The sequence below is a fragment of the Metarhizium robertsii genome (genome assembly GCF_000187425.2).
Source record: "Metarhizium robertsii ARSEF 23 chromosome Unknown MAA_Scf_16, whole genome shotgun sequence".
NCBI lineage: Eukaryota > Fungi > Ascomycota > Sordariomycetes > Hypocreales > Clavicipitaceae > Metarhizium > Metarhizium robertsii.
Window position 1 is genome coordinate 60,022 of NW_011942156.1, and position 18,601 is coordinate 78,622.

The window sequence follows — 18,601 nt, forward strand, 5'->3', positions numbered from 1 at the left end:
TATCGCACTCACTAGCATGTCCCATGTGTGAGATAATAAACACATCGGCCCGAGATGGCGTGGAAAATTGACTGGTTCTTGGCTTTGATTCTGTTCGGTCAATTACAAATAGGGCAGGTACGTCTGACGCGCCACGATGCGTGTACAAACGTCTACTTTCCTAGTTTCTTACTGTCCTTGGCCTGGTACAGCCGCATACTGTTTTAGATTTTACGCTTGCACGATACTCGTATTATTATGCTTGGAATTTCATTTGACTACAGAGCAAAACAATATTCCCCGCTAACAAATAGGGCAGTGCGTGCCGGCTGATTGGCCCCGCCCGCCATTGCCGATACGCCAGACGGCATCTAGTCTTGCATCAAATAGATTTTGAATTTCGAACCTGATCAAAGTTTTGCCACCTACACTACAACCAATGCACATGGCTCCTCGCAGTGCAGGAACCTTATTTCGCTTCATCAAAGTTCGGCTGAAAAGAAGCCGAGCCGCGTAGACCAAAAGAGGCGGCGCCTGTCCATGTGCTGATAATGTAACGACTAGAGTAGGGGGTTAGGAATTGTGTGGCAGCTACTATATTTTTGACACTTGCGAATGTGCCAAGCTCGGGGCTTACACCAAGGGTGCATACTATTGACACTATAATGTTTTGGAAGTGGTTCATTCAGTTTATGGAATTGACCCTGGTCATTGCATCGTCAACCCTCGCACCGGGACGTGGCAGCACTTTGACGAAGCGACTGTTGCTCTGAACCAGAGGGTCAATGTTGACTAGTACTAGGCATCGGGTCTGGTGGACCCCGAGGGCCGCGACCCACCAGACAGAAATCGAGAGGTCAGTGCTCATTTCAGACGACTTGTTTGAAGGGCAAACTCTGTTAAATAGCAAGCGCCGCAGTTGGTCCGTCTAGCCCAGGAACGTTAGATCTGGTGGAATCCGGGGCTCCCTGACCATGGCGTCTACTCCGTGCTCGGCTTCCATTGGTTGAACCGCCCCATTTTTCTGCGCTACCTCACAGGTCCTGTCAATACTTTTTTCCAAGGGCTGCGATACGTGCGATACACTACTAGCGTTATACAAACTTGGAAACTATTAGTACTTGTATTATTATACTGATAGTGAATGGATTTCTACACCTTTTGAATCAACATTTTTGAGTGCTTCAATCACTGCTCGCTACAAAAGCGTCACGCCGCACTCCAAGGGATTTATTTGCATTGCCCCGTGGAGGCGGATACCATGCGGCCCCCAATGTCTCTGGGGTGGGTGGCCATGGCCATCACGACATTCTCCAAGCATGCATCGATGCACCCACCCCAAACTGCTTCTCACTGTGTATGCTGCCGATGGTGGTTCAGAATCCGGCGAGGCCGTGGGTGTTCCGGGGACGGGGCTCCCATGTCGCGGTCGTGGGAGCATGACGTCCGTTTCGCATCTGCCTCTTGTGGCGTCCAAGATGAAACGTCAGCGCCAGCAGAGATAATGGCCCTGCACGTGGGCGAGGTGGAGCAGCCCGTCGGCTCCGGAACTATGTCGACTAACTCTATTGATGACTGGAGCTTTTTAAAAGCCGCGCCGCCCCCAACTTGGTTTCAACGACAAACCCACAAACGATGGTGGTGAACCATCTCAGTCGCTCCCTTATCCATCTTCACTGTCCCTTCCCTTCGTTTGCAACTATCATGCTTCAACTTTTGTAATCCCGTGCCATCAGTCTTTACGGTACAAGAAAAAAAAAAAAACTAGCCCGCGGAGCTGGTTCTCCCTCGTTTTTTGCAGAAATGGCCACCAAGATGCCTCCGGGCACTATTCGATTGACGGGTACGTACAGCTCCAGCTGATGCACGGAAACAAGGGCTCACCAGGACACGCGCAGGCCCGGACAAGAAGATTATCCTGCACCCAAAACCGACAGACGACTACGATGATCCCCTGGTGTGTGCTGCTCCACCGCCGAGATTGATGTGCACAAAACTAACCCGCAGAGCCAGAACTGGTCGGCCCGCCGCAAAGCGCTGCACTTTGGCATCGTCATCTGGTACACGTCGATGACGTTTGTCCTCATCGAGGAGGCGCACGTCACCTACACGGGTCTCCAGCTGGACCTGGGCGTGAGCGACGACGACATCGCGCTCGAGCGCTCCCTCAGCTTCATCGGCCTCGGGCTGGCGGGCATCGTGCTCATCCCCCTGGCCTACCGCTACGGCCGACGGCCCCTGTACCTCATGAGCATCCTGACCCAGACGGCGGCGGCCCTGTGGACGGCCAACGTGAGCACCAAGTCGGAGTACTTCATCAGCAGCGTCGTCACGGGGGCCGCCGCGTCCGTCAGCCAGACGCTGGTGCCCATGACGGTGGCGGACCTCTTCTTCGTGCACCAGTTCGCCACCATGAACGGCCTGTTCCTGTTCGCCCAGGGCGCCGGCGCCTTCCTGGGCCCCGTGGCCGTCGGCTTCCTCGTCGACGCGCAGGGCTGGCGCGCCGCCGTGCGCTGGACCGCCGCCGCCCTCGCCTTCACCTTTGTCCTGATGCTCCTGCTGCTCGAGGAGTCGACCTACGTGCCCTCGCCGCCGGGCAAGGACGCCGAGGGGCCCGCGGGGGACGTGCTCGAGCGCGAGGACGAGTTCTTCAACCGGCCCGTCTCGTGGGCGAGTGCCGAGGACCCCGTCGACCTCGTCGACGTCAACCGCACCATGACGATTCCCACCCGGGCCGTCGTCAGGCTCCCCGCGCCCCCCAAGACGTGGAAGCAGCGGTTCGCGCTGGTGACGCAGACCAAGAGGCCCATCGGGGTGCGCTTCACGTCCCCGTTTGTCATTCTCGTCAGCTTCCCGGCCGTCGCGTACGCCGCCGTCACGTACGGCTCCGTCATGGCCTGGCTGTCGGTGCACCAGCACCTCTCGGCCACCAAGCTGCTCGAGGCGCCGTTCCGGTTCAACTCGTTTGACGTGGGGCTGTTTGGGCTGGCCCCCTTTGTCGGGCACAGCCTGGGCAGCGTCGTCGTCGCCGCCCTGAGCGATCGCTGGGTGGTGCACCTCGCGCGTAGGAACGGCGGCATCTACCACCCCGAGATGCGTCTGTGGCTCGCCATCCCCGGGGCCGTGTTGACGTGTGCCGGGCTATTACTCTTTGGCATTGCCCTTTCCAAGGTGAGTGGGCGCCTTGTTCTCTTTGGCGACTCTTGCTGGATGTTTACATGCTGACAATCAATTGCTTGTTTTAGGCGGCTTCTGTGATTCTCATCGGCGTTGGTTCCGCTGTATTCGGACTCGGTTTTAGTATTTGCCTGGACGTGGCGCTGGCGTACATTACCGACTGCTACCACAACGTAAGTAGATGCAAAAACCGCAGCATGGTCGACGTCTTTGTGTGCGGCAAGGATGCTAATCGAGGTGGTGTAGATGATTGGCGATGCCCTGGCGGGGATTGTCTTTGTCCGGAACCTGATTGCCGTCGTGGTGGGCGTGGCATTGCTCCCGGCGATCCAAAAAATAGGCGTCCTGCATGCCTTTATCATAGTTGCCGCGACGGCCGCGGCGGCGCTGCTGATTCCCGTCCCGATGATGATTTGGGGCAAGAAGGCGAGGGCTGCCACGGCCGCCAAGTACGAGCACTACTCGCTGGCTGCGATCCCCCCCGCCTCCCTGAAGAGGATACTGAACGAGTGGTCGTAGGCTTTTGCTGGAAATGGTTTGGGGCAAGAGGCCACTGGTGTGCTTTGGTGCCAATTGTTTGGCCTGCGGTGTTACGGGGGTGGGATCATGGATGTTGTGATTAATCGAATCGGAGTGGTACAACTATAATCTGCAAGAATAGGGAAGAAGAAGATATATAAAATGCTTAGGGTTTGTAGGATAGTCTTGGAGGAGAAAGGGGCGCTATGTGCGACACTAGGAAAGAGTCTGGTGTATTGGTCGTTGTGCCTTGCCGTGAAGAAGCACGGCGCACGCTATGCATCTTGAAACAAACGACCAATGATGGCGGCAGTGAGACCTGCTGTTTGGAGCCCTCCGCCAGCCATGACGAATGTCTATCATAAGCACGAGCGCCAGGGGCCGGGGTATGTGAGGCAAGTAATAGATGGACAAATAGAAGATAGAACCAGAACTGGGAATTCAATAGAAAGAAGGAACAATAATGCTTCTCGTAACATGAAACGTAGCTGATGGCTAACCCTAGCGACCTCGGGGGCTGGAGAGAATCGAACACTGGCATCTCGCCGTTGCGAAGCAAAACCTAGGAAAGAAATCCACGTCTCCAAAGACTTAGTTAGTCTTGAAGGCTTTAAAGACGCGCCCTGAAGCGACAGGGTGCCTAGGTTTGCAACAATATCATCATTATTGACAGGTAAACTGTCCTCGTGCGAGCTCTGTCCGACCTTGTTCGTCATTAGTGCTTCGCAGTCATCGAGGCTTATCCCGAGGTGCACGGCCAAGCATAGCTGTGGCTGCCGCCGCAAACTTGGCCGTGTGATTGGGCACACGTAGAGATTGGAGGGTTGTGCCCAAGAAACGCCGGCAACTCGGGCATCCTTGACGCGTTTGATGTCCTCTGCCATATGCGTCTGGCGTGTGATGAACCCTTGGTCTGGAGTATGTTGGGGGCATGGGCAGCAAACATGCTTGGCGATGGCTTGGATGAGGTCCGGGCAGCCGGCATTCCGGCAGGCCTTGCACGTCCTGCGTCGACGGTTGCGGAAACACTCGACAGAGAAGCGAGGTAAGGGAGGCGGTGGCGGCGACCGGGGTTTTCTTGAACATGGCACTGCCGGGTCAACCTTGTAATTTATCTTGGGCACGGATTGTACTTTATAGAGATATGTACGTCTACGTGAAGAAGCGCCGTTGCTTGTCGGGCTAGAAAAACGGCATGGAGGAACTTTGAACCTCCACCGCTTGGAAGCAGGATGAGAGTGGATTGTTTGAATTTTATGTATACCCTTCACGTTTGCGTTGGTGATAAGCGACGCAAGTAGCCAAGGCTCGAGGATTCGCGATGGTGCTCGTAAAGGTGCAAGGCAAGGGTTCAGGCCGGGTGACGCATCCACTCCCATACGAGAGGCGATCCAATACAATCCAATGCATGGGCTTGGCATTAACGAACCCAAAGCCACCTATGTATAGAGCAACTGCGTATTGTTGAGGGTCACGATCCCACTCGTGATACTGGAGCCCAATGCCGGAAGGCACAACGGCGATGGATTGGCCATGTAGGAGTGGTCAGCCACCAAGGAGACGGGGAGTCGAATGGAAGGCTGGTATGATGCACAGTTTCATCACCTTGGAAGAACCGGCAGCATGAGCTTGCGAGTACAAGTATAATGGGCCAGGAAGCACGCAACCAACGTTTTTTTGGAATATGCAACTATACCATTCGGTCATTTGGACCATAAACCCCGATATTTTCTCTTCTTGATAAGCCGTGAAATACCCCCTTTACATGAATAAATCTACCGGCAGAATTCCCAGCAGGGGCTGCCGATCGAGACAAGCACAACATCCAACGATTTCTCCGCAGCTTTTCAGGGCAACATTGACAACGAGGGACGATGACGTGTTCAAGTCGATGTCCAAGTGTAGACTGCCTAGGACCCAGCCCGAAACTGGAGGGCACACACAACGAACCCCTTTTGGATAACTTTGATGGAAAGCGAGCCGGAACAGTCAGTCCTTGGCCACGGCCCATGGCGAGACGAAGCATGCTCCGAGTGCGTCGACAAATGTCAAGCGCGTTCCTTGGGCGACGCAAGTTGGCAACTTTGCCCCCGTTCGCTGGGGGGTTGGTGAGATGTGTGAATAAGAGGGATAGCTGAACATGACACATTTTACTCCGGACGAGGGAGTTCCCGCAGCGGACGGTGGTACTAGGGTACTTAATCAGACTGGTCCTCGGTTGCCTGGTGACGCGGTATATTTCGGAAGAAAGCCGCGTTGGCGTGGTTTATCGCCTGCTCCCCTTGGCCACTGGCGGTACGGAATCACGGCTGAACGGTGTGAACGCAAGAGGCATAGCAGCAACTACGTGACAGGAAGCCATTCATGTTGCCGAGGCTACAGACGTATTCTCGCCACTACCAAGCCGTGTTCTTGGCAGGAGTACTCCATCGTCTTGTACAGCAGACCTCCTTGACCTCTTGTACGTAAGTCTCGGCTGGCCGGTTGTTTGTACTCCTCCGTCTCTTATAAGCGGCTGCTTACTTGGGGTTCTAACTAGACAACACGCGTCAATCAGTCTCTGGCAGCCGCTTTCCGGATCCTTCCCGTTCACATTTCCAGGACGAGAGGTCTCGTGCGGCCCCCATCCCCCCCCGACCGGGAGCCAGCAGAAAGATTCTACCAGATGACTTATCAAGTGGGCGCCGCTGCCCTCTGTTCGAATAGCAAGCGCAAGTTTCCTGGACACAAGGCAGCCTATAAGAAATTGGCCCTAATTAGCCTCAGCCCGCGTCGAACACGGTTCAATGTCCACGTCAACGCCATCCCGTCTTGCTTACGGGAGTCATTCTATCCAGCCACGTTGTATCAAGCCGCCAGCGGAGACTTGTCACGAGCGTGTACAGAGTCGCCTTCAACTGCAGCACGGCAAACTGCTCCCCCAGACATTCGCGCTGCCCGCCGTGAAAAGTGATGAACTCGGCACGCGTCCTCCGCCGCCTGTACTCCCTGTGTATATCGCGCCGCGAGCACCCCCAGCGACTTGGCCGAAAGGCGTCTGCGTCTTGGCCCCAGGCGTCGGGGTCGCGGTTCGTCGAGTAGCAGTTGTAGCCGACGTACGTGCCCTCGGGGAGGAAAATGGCGTCGCCTAGATAGACGGCAGAGGCTACGCGGCGGTTGATGAGCTGCCCGGTGGGGGGGAACAGCCGCAGGCTCTCGTATATGATGGACGTCAGTAGCGGCAGGCTGTCTAGGTATTCTGCGTCTACTGGCTTTCCAGGCTGCTGGCTGAGCTCGTCGAAGAGTCGGTCCTGCATGTCCTGTGTGGAAAGGCGTTGTCAGCTGCCGCCGACTACGAATTGTGTGCGGCTTCGCCTCGACTTACCGGGTGCTTGGCCAGCAAATACATGGTTGATAGGATGGCCAACTGGGGGTTTTCTTGGCCAGCCACAAATAAGACGGTGACGTTGTCTCGGAATTGCTTCTCTGTCAGTTGTCCAGAGTCTCGGGCGGAGAGGAGCCGTGTGCACAGCTTATTCCAGGTTTCTCCGCGACTCGATATGATGTTATCCCCGAGCAGAGCTGCCAAGACACTATGAGGAATCTTGCTGTAGTTTCCACTCTTCTGGTATATGTCCTCGCTTCTGAAAACTTCAGCCAGATAGGCCAGCTTGTGAATCAACACGTTCCATTGGCCCGCAAAAAATATCGAGGCCGCACCGTGCTTGCGCAGTGGTTTCTCAATGCACTTGGTGAAGACGTCCTGCTGATCGACGTCCTTGACCAAGGGCATCAGTGCCACCCAGAGGGGTATCGTGGGAATGCCGCCAACGCCTTTCCGAGGAGATGAAAAGTAAGAAAAGAGGACACCGGACACGGTGATTGCCAATAGTATCGCACCACCCAGCAGCAGGGAGGCAGTCATTGCGCAACCCGAATTGCACAGGGTTTCGCAGCAGCACACCAATGTTGCAATCAATGGAGCGCTTGAGATGTTGAGGAAAAAAAGATTGTCCCAGCTTTTGTCATTGCCAAGAGCAAAAATTGTATTGGCACATTCGTGCAAGGCTGTTTGGGCTTGGCAGGAGCGAAGCCAAAGCCGGATATATCTTCTGGTGGATTTACGTGTAAGCGAGGCCGATAATATACGTGGCATGAGTTACCTGCAGTAGCGCAAATAATGCCAGAGAAATGAAAAAAGAAGACACCCCGTCATGCTACTCTAGCGTCAGAATTTGGTGAAAGAAAGCTGGTGAGTTTACTTTTCGTGCGCTAGACTGCGCGTCGTGACGTCTTTGACGGAATCAAACGCGTAGCAACGCCATCTCACGGATATCACACAAGCGTTCAATGTTAACATACGAGACCCCAGCGCACTAGGTTGAGCGCTGTCTTATACAGTCAAGGTCTCTTGTTGCCAAACGCCTCGAGGACAGTCAATCACCTTTGATACCAACGACTGTTACTAGACGAATGGAGCTCTGACTCGGAGCCCTCGCGAAGCCGCCGTCACCGCGCGCCAACTCTCGCCTCGTGACGTCTTTGACGAGACCAAACACGCGGACGCGCACCAAAACGTAATGAATCACGCGCCGGCCAACCTAGCATTCGCAGGCGTTATACAGTCCTCGCCCCGTGATTCGTCCCTCGACTCCCTACCCAATAATGCCAGTCAGTCTTATAAGGAAAGAGTTGTTCACGCTCACCACACATTCTGACGCGGCTCTCCCCACGGTTATCCGTACCATGACCAAAATTCTTCGTTTTGATCCCTCAACGGCTCCTACCAAAGGCTGGACAAGGTTCGCATCGGCAGTGTCCCGTCTGCGGCGCTGGATCCGCGGCGTTGCTCTCGCCCGGTTCACCTGCGGCTCACGCATTTTCTCGTCATCGCCATATAAAATACCCCAATAACTATATCGCCTATTATAATGATACGATAAATGACCCAAAAGCTTCAATATCTCGAAAAGTCCCGAGAATCCTGCACATCCACAGAGCCGGATCCGGCGATGCCCAGCCCCTTCGCGAACACCCCTTATCCATTATAAAACAAGTCTCAATCGCGTCGTTGGACGGCTTGGATTCATACCAAAGTATATCGGACAATTCTATTCATGGCTGCCGCTCCTGATACTTGTGTCGCCCGGGACACGCAACACATTTACAGCCCCGTTGGCGAAATGGCTTCGCTGCCGTCCAGATCGTCGATCCACGGCCGGTTCATAGCGGGCTTTGTGCGCCAGACCTCTGGCCATCTCATTCACTGCTTCGGCCCCTTTCCCACCCGAATAACCTCAGTATGGCCCCAGATCCGGGACCACGTCTTGCGGGAGGAGTGCCGCCTGCGCAACCGTCTGTCGCAAACCTGCTTGCCCGTCAAGCACGCACCCGAGACAGCTGACAGCCTGGAGCGTGTGCCCCCCTCTCACGAGTATGTGGTTTTCGAAATGCCAAGGCTCGCAGATGAGCAAGTCATTGGGCTTGTGCTCGCGCCCGATTCGTCGCCGACGCCGCAGTCTCTGGAGCTCGACGTGTTTTTCGCGGACCTGGTGCTGCGCGGCCTGCGCGTGGATATAAACACCCACGTGGGCCATTTACGACACGCCGACGCTGACATGGCCGCCGACGCGATTGTGCATCTTTTCGATACAAGCCTGCGGTACGTCGGGAAACACGACAAATGGCTCAGGGGGGGACGAGACGTGTTTCGGCAGCAGGTGAGGTCGTTTACGTCCCGGGGGGCACGGGTCGAATTCTGCCTGCCTGCGTTTCCGTGCAAGTCATCCAGCACGGAGAAGGTCTTGTCCCAGTCCCCAGACCGTGGGGAATACGTGGCCCTGTCGAATTTGCAACGGTTCCTGCAAGACGTGGAGGATGTCTATGGGCCGGGGGCCAAGCTCTGGATCATCAGTGACGGGCACGTGTTTAGCGATTGCAGTGAGTAAAAAGGACCTGATATGGATGGAAATGCCAGACCCGGCATGCTGACGCTGGATAGTTGGCGTCGACGACGGGGTTGTCGACCAGTACGGGGCGGAACTGCAAGCCATGAACGAGACGATTGCCCATCGCCTCGGGGGCAAGGACAGAATCGGCTTCCGATCGCTGCCCGAGTTGTTCGACTACGACGGCCTCGTTGGTGCGAGCGAATTGCCTCTGGTCACGGGTTATCCGCCGCTCAGGCCTCGTCTGATTGGTACTAAGACGACAGCCAAGGCCGAGCTGTGCCGCCGGATTCTTGACATGGGATTCCGGCCGGGTGACGCGGAGCCGATGGAGGATCTGATTGCCAGGGATCCGGCGCTGCTGGCTTTGTATCGCGGTTTCTCCAAGTTTATGCTCGAGGACCTCGCTACGAACCAGTACACGAGGCATCTCAGCCGGAGCCAGTTGAGGAGGAAGGCGTCCGAGGTGGCTAAAGAGATGATGCAGGTATGTCCTTTGCCTTTGCTACACTGTGACGGGCGCTGAACTATTTGGTAGCGAAACCAGGCCTATTCGAATTTGGTGGAAATGATGTTTCCGCACCATGTGCGGCTGTCCATACACGCGTAAGTGACTCGACGTTTATATATGAGTAAACCTTTTGGCTCGATACCAACATATGGTTTTTTAGACACGATAATGCTGGCCCGAAATTCGGCATCAAGATGTTGGGAAAACACGTCATTCCGACGGATGTCATTCCCCCGACGGGCGAGGCTTTGGATTGCTGCGACCACTTGCATATACCCACGCCCTGGCACAATTGCATGGTCGAGATTGATGGGCGCCTGGGCCTCTACACGACAAAGGCGAGTGCCGTGTGGCCGGCAGTGCGATCTGGTGATGCCACATGGGTCACTGGCGGAGAATGCGGGAGTTATGTCCACTTTAAAAAGATGGAATCGGTAGCGTAAATGACAAATACAGTTGCGTATGATTCGGTTGATATTACCTTGAAGTCTGTCGCTACGGCTTCTCATCTCTCTCCATGGCTGGAGATGGCGCGCAAATGTCTAGACTCAGTAGTTGGTTGAAAGACGTGTTATGGGCTGGCATCGATTGCATGTGGTCTCAAGTTGCGTGTACACCGCAAAATTGAGTCGGCAGAATCTGAAGCAGGTCATAGTATAAGTACGTTGGGCTTATACCTGGCATTCTTGCTTGACTTTGAAGTCTGCTCCCTTTAAATGCTTTCCCCTTAGCTTCATATGCAATACAATCTCGGTTTATGCGAGATGCCCAGCCCAAGTACATGAATTTACAAAGGGCGAGTAGCTTATTTAGCCCTGCAGAATTTCCTTTCGCGCGAGTTCGATTCGGTTACACCAAGGGAATTATGTCTCACCGTACTCCGTATAAAGAGGGGGGAACATTGACGGTCTTGTATCACGTCGTACCCTAACAAAACCAGCCCGAGGCTCAGACTTCGGTAGCCCACCGTCCTCGTCATTCATATATTCACTTTGACGTCGGGGACGACTGGAGTGCAACCACACCAAATCATTTGGCCATCTGCAAGAGGAACAATGGAATATTGTGCCAAATGCGAGAGGGAGTTTGTGTCTGAAGAATCCCTCGAGCAGCACTTGCGTCATTCTTCCTCCCACGAGTACTGCGTACGATGCAGTAAATCGTTTGATTCAGCATCGGCACTGCAACAACATCTTCGAGACTCTTCGAAGCACCATATATGTTCAATGTGCACTACACGTATGGACTTTGACAACAGAGCTGATCTTGAAGCGCACTTGGAAAAGGTCCACGACCATTGTGTACCCTGCAACCGCTCCTTTGATAGCCCCCAACTACTCGAGGAACATGACGTATCGGCACACAATCTGTGCACAATCTGCAAATCGTACTTTGCGACGCAACAAAATCTGCGATGCGTACGTGTTCATTTCGCTCCGCCAAGAGGCTTCAACGCTTTATTTCTCATCAGACTGTACAGCATGCAAAAACACATTCGGCCAAAAATATGGAATGCTTTGGCTGCTACAGAACATTTCGCTCTTCCTCAGCCGTGCTCTTGCACCTCGAATCAGGGAATTGCGCCTCAGAAGTGGACAATGACTGGATGGTTGAGCTCGCCTTTGAATGTCACCAGTCGCGTTTTTACACGAGCGAAGATGATGACTACAACTTTGAGTGCCCAACTTGTGGCACTCCGTTTTCGGCAATGAGCGGGCTGCTGCAGCATGTTGAGAGTGATGTCTGTACCGAGGATGTGGCTATGGGCAAACCGTTGTTCAAGTTTCTACGTTTTCTGCAGTCGCGTCTGGCCTGAAGTTGATGTTGCCCTGTGACATTAGACTCTAATGGCGAAGGCTTTGGGAGGAGCTGATGAATAATGACTAGAGCCGGGCCGATACAACTCTGAGCCTCTTGAAATGAGTTTTCACTTCTTCAAGATAAGACTGGGTCTGGTAAGAAAACTGGAGGTTCGCTGAACAGCCTACGACGAAATCCATGGTTGGAAATTGTACAGCATTTACAAATATAGTAAATATAAATGTACTTGATATTATGTTTTTTGCTTCAATATATTACAATATATTACAATATTATATAGTATAGTTAAGAATATAAAGAATATAATATATTTCGTGCTCTAGTTGGAACATACCTGGAAGTTTCGTATTTTGCTGCTGAAAAGCATAAATTCCTAAAGGAATTACTTTTAGTTTTGCCTGACTGTTGGACTTCTACAAATATAGCTGGAAATTCGGTGCCTTTCGCCTCGTATCGATAGAAGCCCTTGGTCGAATTTTGGCGAATGCAGTATATCGGGGCATATGAATCCTTCATGACTGCGGGATATGGATGTTCGTAGCTTTCCAATTCAGTCTAGGAAAACTTGGTCCTGTCAGCTTTCTGAAGCATTTTCACGTTAAGAGGATACATTGACCTTATATTCTACATAATACAAAAACCGGCTTCGTCAATCACCGACTGTATAAGCTGCTTTGGGAAGGATACTAAGGGCCCGGGCGATTGCGCTCTTCGCGACGATACTGGCAAAGGGCAACGATACGAAGCAACGTGCATCGAGTACAACCTGAATTCCAAGAAAGACATAAACCGACTGAAAGTTTTTCTCAATACTAGGCATGACAGAGGCGGGGAATAATGGGGCAACTGTTGACTCATCTGGGGATTGATGAGCTGGCATTACCGATTGCCAGGACCAACACGTCAACTCCGTACTTACGGATTGACCCCTCTTCTTCTTAGCTGGAACTCAAGCTCATGCACATTTACATCATAATGTCCATCTGTGACGCGGAATTATGGGCTGAAATGACTGAACAGATTGCCTCCTGCGTTGCCCCCCGTTGTGTGCTCTGCACACTACAGCTGAAAGGCAACGACGACATCTTTGTGGGTTCGTGGCATTGATGCCTTGGACAAGCATGATTCTGACGAAATGACTAGCTTCCCAGGCAAATCCAGCCTATCAACCTGGCAAGTACTTTGCCTGCATGGTGAACTGCCCACACATCAATGGTCTCGCTCATGGCTGTCACTCGGTCTGCTCACAAGTTGGTCTGCCATCTTTGGCCACTTGCGAAGTGAACTGTTGGGACAATGAGTTCGACCTTTCAGCTAGACGATCTTCCGACTACCAACACCACCTAATGCGCAACGATGCCACTATGCTTGATATTGCGCGATCGGCTATACGAACTGAGGCAAGCATCACCAAGGCCTGCAAAGCGCAAATCGACACCGCACATTGTACATGGGGAACGTATGTGACGCTACGTGGTGAAAGCTACGTGTCTAGCCTGAGCAATGATCCCGATGGTATCCTTTTATATGACCCAATAGTAAAGCCCGCAGCGGACATTATTTACTTTTCGCGAGGTCCCCTGGGCGTTCAGAACATACTATTTGCCTGTTCGGCAGATGAAGTAGAACTGGAAACTGTTCGATGGAATTGGTGGCAGGACATCCCCTTTTCTGCTGGCCAAAGCATTTATTTTGACTTTGACGTACTTTTTACCACGCCATTGACTATTTATTCATGGCCGTTAGAAGCGCTAACTTCTGAGCTAGGGTCTCAAAATCCGCAATATACATGGGAATCAAGAAGGGAACCCAAAACGCCCAATGTGGTCTGCGCCGTCCCTCCGACCGAGTCTTGTGCACTTCCCCCTAATACAACACTCACAAGCAGCCCGATTCAACCGCATCACGGTCAATGATCCAGAAATAACAGGCTACTCGATAGCCTGGAATGCCGCCCGCCGAGCCCTTACAATGATGGCACACGCACCCAGTAGCGATTTGCGTTGCTATGATGAGTTTCCCGAAAGGGGCACCACATGGTTCTACATTGCACTTGGTAGCGGAGAGCTTCTGAAGGACATATGGCGTCGAGACTGCCATTCACATCCCCATCGGGGTGTAGATCTAATTATAGCTACATCACTCGACAACGTCTATGTGGAAGGGCCTCATGAAAACCCCAACCGCAGGTACTCTTATTCGCGATTGGCCGTCTTGCGAGATGGCCCCAACTACATGTACATTGATGACTCTGTCGGCTTCATACGCGAGCTCGCCTTTGACCCGGAACCAGGAAGCAACAGCAATACTTGGGAGGACTACAGGCCCGTGCCTATATCCCCCCATCCAGGAAACAATCCGAATTGTTGGAATATCTCGGAGAGTTTCTTTTACACCTCGGCGCCGCTTGACGATCTGCTTGGTGTCAACCTATGCCGGTTCAATGACATGGTCACCGGTTTGCTGTTACATTATGGAGACGGATCGCAGGCGACTGTGGGAGAAGTGAGGCTGGGCAGACTTCAAAGCCAACGTCGACAAGTGCCCAGAAACTCAACAATACGATTTACAGTGTCGAGAACAAGTCGCCAATGCCCCTATGTCAATGGTCTTAAGATCTTCACTGAGAACATGGTTAAGCCACCCTTTAACCACGGCCTGGATCTAGAGGTGAATTGTCATGGGATATTGGAATGGTGGTTTACAAGACGGCAATGCCAACTTGCGTATGGAAATCGTACCAGTGCTTCAACGTGCTTATAAACCAGATGTGTATATTGATGAGACTCCTGGCACATCTAAAGCAAATTGACCGCTTTCACGACGAAGACCATCCTGTAAAGTAGTCTCACTTATCAAGGCTTTGGCACCATGATGCGACGGATACAATACACAAAGAAGGCACCGGCGATGTGGCCGAGTCAGTCATGCTGCATACATGTACCGCACTCCATTCTCTTTTCCGAGTACTGGTATTAGCTATAGGGTAGCTCCAATATTCAGCTGTTGGTCGACGACGGACTGACCGCCATCTTGCAAAAGAAGTCCGTGCCGCATTCACCATGCTCAGGGGATTATCAAATGGAAAAAACGCCAAAGAAGCGTCTGGTACATATGCTGGGCTCCTTTTGTTCCCAGGCACCAGTTGACCATTTCAACATTATCAACGTTCTGTTCCCAACCACGGAGAAGAACAATGACAGGCTTATGCATGAATTACGACGATTTAATTCGTCACTTTGGAAATTGGTTTGAAACGACTGATTTCAATCCAATAATTGAGCGGCTCCTTCTTGCCTGCCCGTCCTCCACCGTCTTCGCAATTGGCGGCCATTCCGTCGTCGTGCAAATCTCTCCAAGCATAGTGGCCAAGGTGGCGGTTCACCCAGGAGACAGCAGGCTACAAAATGAACAGAAAATATTTCAACTTCTCGAGCAAACAGACTGTCGGTACATTGCCAAGTGCCTTTTTCGCGGAACCGACGTTCTTTTTCTGGAGTGTCTTCCCCATGGCAGTCTCCACGACAGGATAAGCAGCATCTCCAAGGTCCCTCGGCCCGTTCTGCAATGGATGTTGCAGCTATCATCTGCAGTCGCATGTATAGAGAACTTGGGGTATGCCCATGGCGATATTAATCCTCAAAATGTCCTGGTTGACGACAATGACCAACTGAAATTAATCGACTTTGATCATGCACTACCGATCGGCGACCCCGTGGATGTGGGATACGAGCCCTACGTTCGACAATATAGAGCCGGTGCGAAAGACAAGGGCGGGGCTTTTGGTGTTGCTGGACCGACGACAGAGCAGTACGCTCTGGGGTCCTTGTTTTGGTACATGTCCCGGGGGACTGAGTTGTATTCTGAGCTTGAAGGACCAGATCGGGTCGAGCGCTTGATGGACGATATTTTCCCAGTGGTCAACTTGGAAGATCCTATAGACAAGATTATAGACAACTGCTGGCATGGGCGGTACAATCGCGTGGCTGACTTGCTCAAGGAAATAGAAGGGATCGCCGGGAGCACGACAAAGGAACAAAAGTTGGTGGATGGAGATGAGGAGGTTGAGAAAAGGCGCATTTGTGAGGAATACTACAACAGCGTAACACGTCCATAGAATGAGCTGGCTAGATAACTTGGGCACAAACAATTCAAGCTACCGGCGTTGGTTAAATTACTAGACGACCGAAGAAGATATTTTACACGCAATCTCGCTTCAAGCCTACTATGAATAGCTTGAGTTTTGCTTTCGAGGTGCCTCAACCACTCTTCCTCCCTCAGAATGACAATATTCAGAATTCCTCAAAAATGCTGATTTCTTACGAATCCAATTGTGCAGAGAACTAAATGAACGACGCTAATAGGTCATGTTAGCCCAAGGATTCGTGATGCGATGCAGCTGGCCCTACCTTTCAAGCCGGATGAAAGCAAACGAGAGCTCCAATACTTGTCCCAAGAACATTGCATCCTCTTCACACGACATCGGGGTCGATCCTGCCCGTGGGTTCATCTGACGAAACTGATTCGCAGCCATGGTAAATCCCAACAGGAGTGAAAAGTCGCACATGGTTTGTGCATTGGACCTCGGTTCCATGACGCCGCTTCGCACTGATGTTGACGTGATTTCACGGAGGCCGCTGCAGAAGGACACCAGGGACTAGAAATATCAACACGAGTGCCGATATACTTGCTCATCGGCTCAGAATACGGAAACTTACGAGGAGTCCATTGGTAATTAGAGACGATGGACCATCGTCTATTACTGCTTGCTGGATAGAGATGGTCAGAAGCAGGACGCAAATATTGGTAGATAGAAGCTGCATCGTGAACCAGAGTCTGCACAAGCCTCTGGCCTCGCGCAACTCTTGGAACGGGTCATGATTATTGCATAGGATCTCCGTGTTATCGGTCGCAAGGCAGCATTTTAGGGGTACACGGGCGAGTATATAAGCTCGAGATGGTAGCATTACCTCGGATCAATGGGGATTGGAAAGACTGGGACTGTGGCAACATTGTCTGGCAGGACCCAGGTCATGCTACCAGACGCTTGGCCTAGAGCCTTGGGTCGCATGACACGTCAAATTGGCGAATAGACCTTGTTCAGACCCAATCGATTATAAGAATGTAGTCAATGCCATTATAATGGTTTTGTTTTAAGGGGTTTGGAGTCGACATTTTGTATATTTTTCTGACATGGATTGCCCTATAAAATCCTGGAAATCCGTGACTCTACAAGGAGCCGGAGTGTGGCCAAGGAGTGAAATAAAAGCGACATGTAGCTGTGCGGTATGCTGTACCAGCAATATAAACGAACATTGAAACGGGTCCCAGCTGACGGGCCGCAACTTATATGAGAGTGGCGCCGTCGAGGTCTCGGAAATCCAACGCAGCCTTGCTCAAACCCGAATATCCGACCCCACACCAAAGGGTCCCAGTCCGGGCGGCCGTTATTATGGAGACAAGTCTCCACAAAACAAGGTAAAGTGGAGACGGGTCCAAGAAGTAAAAAAACGAAATACACGCTCTCGCCCACTTCGATTTGATGCTCGCGTTGCGCACGAGAACCGGCACATGAAAGCGGTGAATTGCTCATCTTTGGCAATAAATAATCCCTTCAATTTTCAAATAGTACTAGTCTTGCCTTGGCCGTGGTTACAATCGTCTGTCTGAACCCCATGATCCCTACATGCCGCGCCCGGTTTCGGTGTTTTGGGGCGCGTCAATCCATCACCACTCCAGCCCTGGGCTGTACACAAAGACTTGTTCGTTTCAGCCTGTAACGTCTGACACGGACCGCAAGGTAGACCCTCTAGCAGTCGCTCTACTCTTGCCAGGCGCTCAAACAATTCCTTCTTGAACTGCTTACGCTTCCGAGGCGGCGCAGGTGTACTTGGAACACAGATGACGCCGCGCTTCAAAAGTAAGCATCTCGGTAGCGAAATTTTGGCTGCGTATTTGAGCGTACCTTTCGACAATTTGAGCACGGGAATTCGTGGTCGCATTTCTTCTTGCGCCGTTGGCAGGTGACGCACGCCAGAGGCCTTTGGAGCCTTGCTGAGCTGTGGAATGTCGTCGAGGGCATGGTTGGGAAGTGAATGCGCGAACAAAGAATGCCGTTGAGGATGATTATGAGCTCCCTTGAGGTACGGTTAGAAGAAATCACCGATATATAGACGGAGAAGAGTAGTATCCGTCGTCTTGGTCAAGAGGTTCGGACTAACCACTTGACGATCTTGGTTTTGGATTATATAAAAAGTAAAGATTTATGGAGAAGTATAGTAGCATATGTTGAATTGTGATGTGACCATACTACAGGCTGGCCCACCGAGTCATGCGTAGCATGCCACGGATCCGATCGACACCCTAACGGACTACACAACGGGCTTCCGGAGAAAGATGCGGATCAAGACCCCGTCTCTCAACTTTCGGGACCCTGCAGGACTCCGAAAGCTCTCAAAGTCTTGAAAAGTGGATATTCACGATAGAGAGTCATTAGCAAGATAGTCGAACCGTGTTATCGCGTCCATTCTGAGCAACACGTTTTTTCGGACCGTAAGCAAATCCGCGTTCCGTTTCTGTGCGTGTCCGCTAGCCAAGGGGCTATGAAAATGGTTTGCCATTGGATTCCGTCTGATCCGCCTCTCTGTTTACTTACACTTGATATTTA

At 52.2% G+C, this 18,601-nt stretch overlaps 7 protein-coding genes across 7 annotated transcripts; 5 read left to right on the plus strand and 2 right to left on the minus strand.

Moving 5' to 3' along the window:
- Positions 1-1,782: 1,782 nt before the first annotated feature.
- On the plus strand, positions 1,783-3,675 carry MAA_09986 (Major facilitator superfamily domain protein; the record flags this gene model as incomplete). Its single annotated transcript, XM_007827984.1, has 5 exons — positions 1,783-1,822; positions 1,878-1,936; positions 1,987-3,150; positions 3,225-3,329; positions 3,403-3,675. 5 exons carry the CDS (start codon positions 1,783-1,785, stop codon positions 3,673-3,675), a joined length of 1,641 nt encoding a protein of 546 aa, XP_007826175.1.
- A 2,795-nt stretch (positions 3,676-6,470) lies between these two features.
- MAA_09987 (Cytochrome P450 CYP56F1) lies at positions 6,471-7,579 on the minus strand (the record flags this gene model as incomplete). The annotated part of the gene is made up of 2 exons (XM_007827985.1): positions 6,471-6,974; positions 7,040-7,579. 2 exons carry the CDS (start codon positions 7,577-7,579, stop codon positions 6,471-6,473), a joined length of 1,044 nt encoding a protein of 347 aa, XP_007826176.1.
- Positions 7,580-8,771: 1,192 nt separating this feature from the next.
- Positions 8,772-10,556, plus strand: MAA_09988 (pyoverdine/dityrosine biosynthesis protein; the record flags this gene model as incomplete). The annotated part of the gene is made up of 4 exons (XM_007827986.1): positions 8,772-9,594; positions 9,656-10,089; positions 10,141-10,208; positions 10,274-10,556. 4 exons carry the CDS (start codon positions 8,772-8,774, stop codon positions 10,554-10,556), a joined length of 1,608 nt encoding a protein of 535 aa, XP_007826177.1.
- Positions 10,557-11,168: 612 nt separating this feature from the next.
- MAA_09989 (zinc finger domain-containing protein) lies at positions 11,169-11,929 on the plus strand (the record flags this gene model as incomplete). Its single annotated transcript, XM_007827987.1, has 2 exons — positions 11,169-11,531; positions 11,585-11,929. 2 exons carry the CDS (start codon positions 11,169-11,171, stop codon positions 11,927-11,929), a joined length of 708 nt encoding a protein of 235 aa, XP_007826178.1.
- A 980-nt stretch (positions 11,930-12,909) lies between these two features.
- Positions 12,910-14,697, plus strand: MAA_09990 (uncharacterized protein; the record flags this gene model as incomplete). Its single annotated transcript, XM_007827988.1, has 3 exons — positions 12,910-13,027; positions 13,078-13,637; positions 13,702-14,697. 3 exons carry the CDS (start codon positions 12,910-12,912, stop codon positions 14,695-14,697), a joined length of 1,674 nt encoding a protein of 557 aa, XP_007826179.1.
- Positions 14,698-15,130: 433 nt separating this feature from the next.
- Positions 15,131-16,051, plus strand: MAA_09991 (Protein kinase, catalytic domain protein; the record flags this gene model as incomplete). Its single annotated transcript, XM_007827989.1, has 1 exon — positions 15,131-16,051. One exon carries the CDS (start codon positions 15,131-15,133, stop codon positions 16,049-16,051), a length of 921 nt encoding a protein of 306 aa, XP_007826180.1.
- A 1,504-nt stretch (positions 16,052-17,555) lies between these two features.
- On the minus strand, positions 17,556-18,016 carry MAA_09992 (uncharacterized protein; the record flags this gene model as incomplete). Its single annotated transcript, XM_007827990.1, has 2 exons — positions 17,556-17,846; positions 17,900-18,016. The coding sequence occupies 2 exons, from the start codon at positions 18,014-18,016 to the stop codon at positions 17,556-17,558; spliced, it is 408 nt and encodes a 135-aa protein (XP_007826181.1).
- Positions 18,017-18,601: the final 585 nt, after the last annotated feature.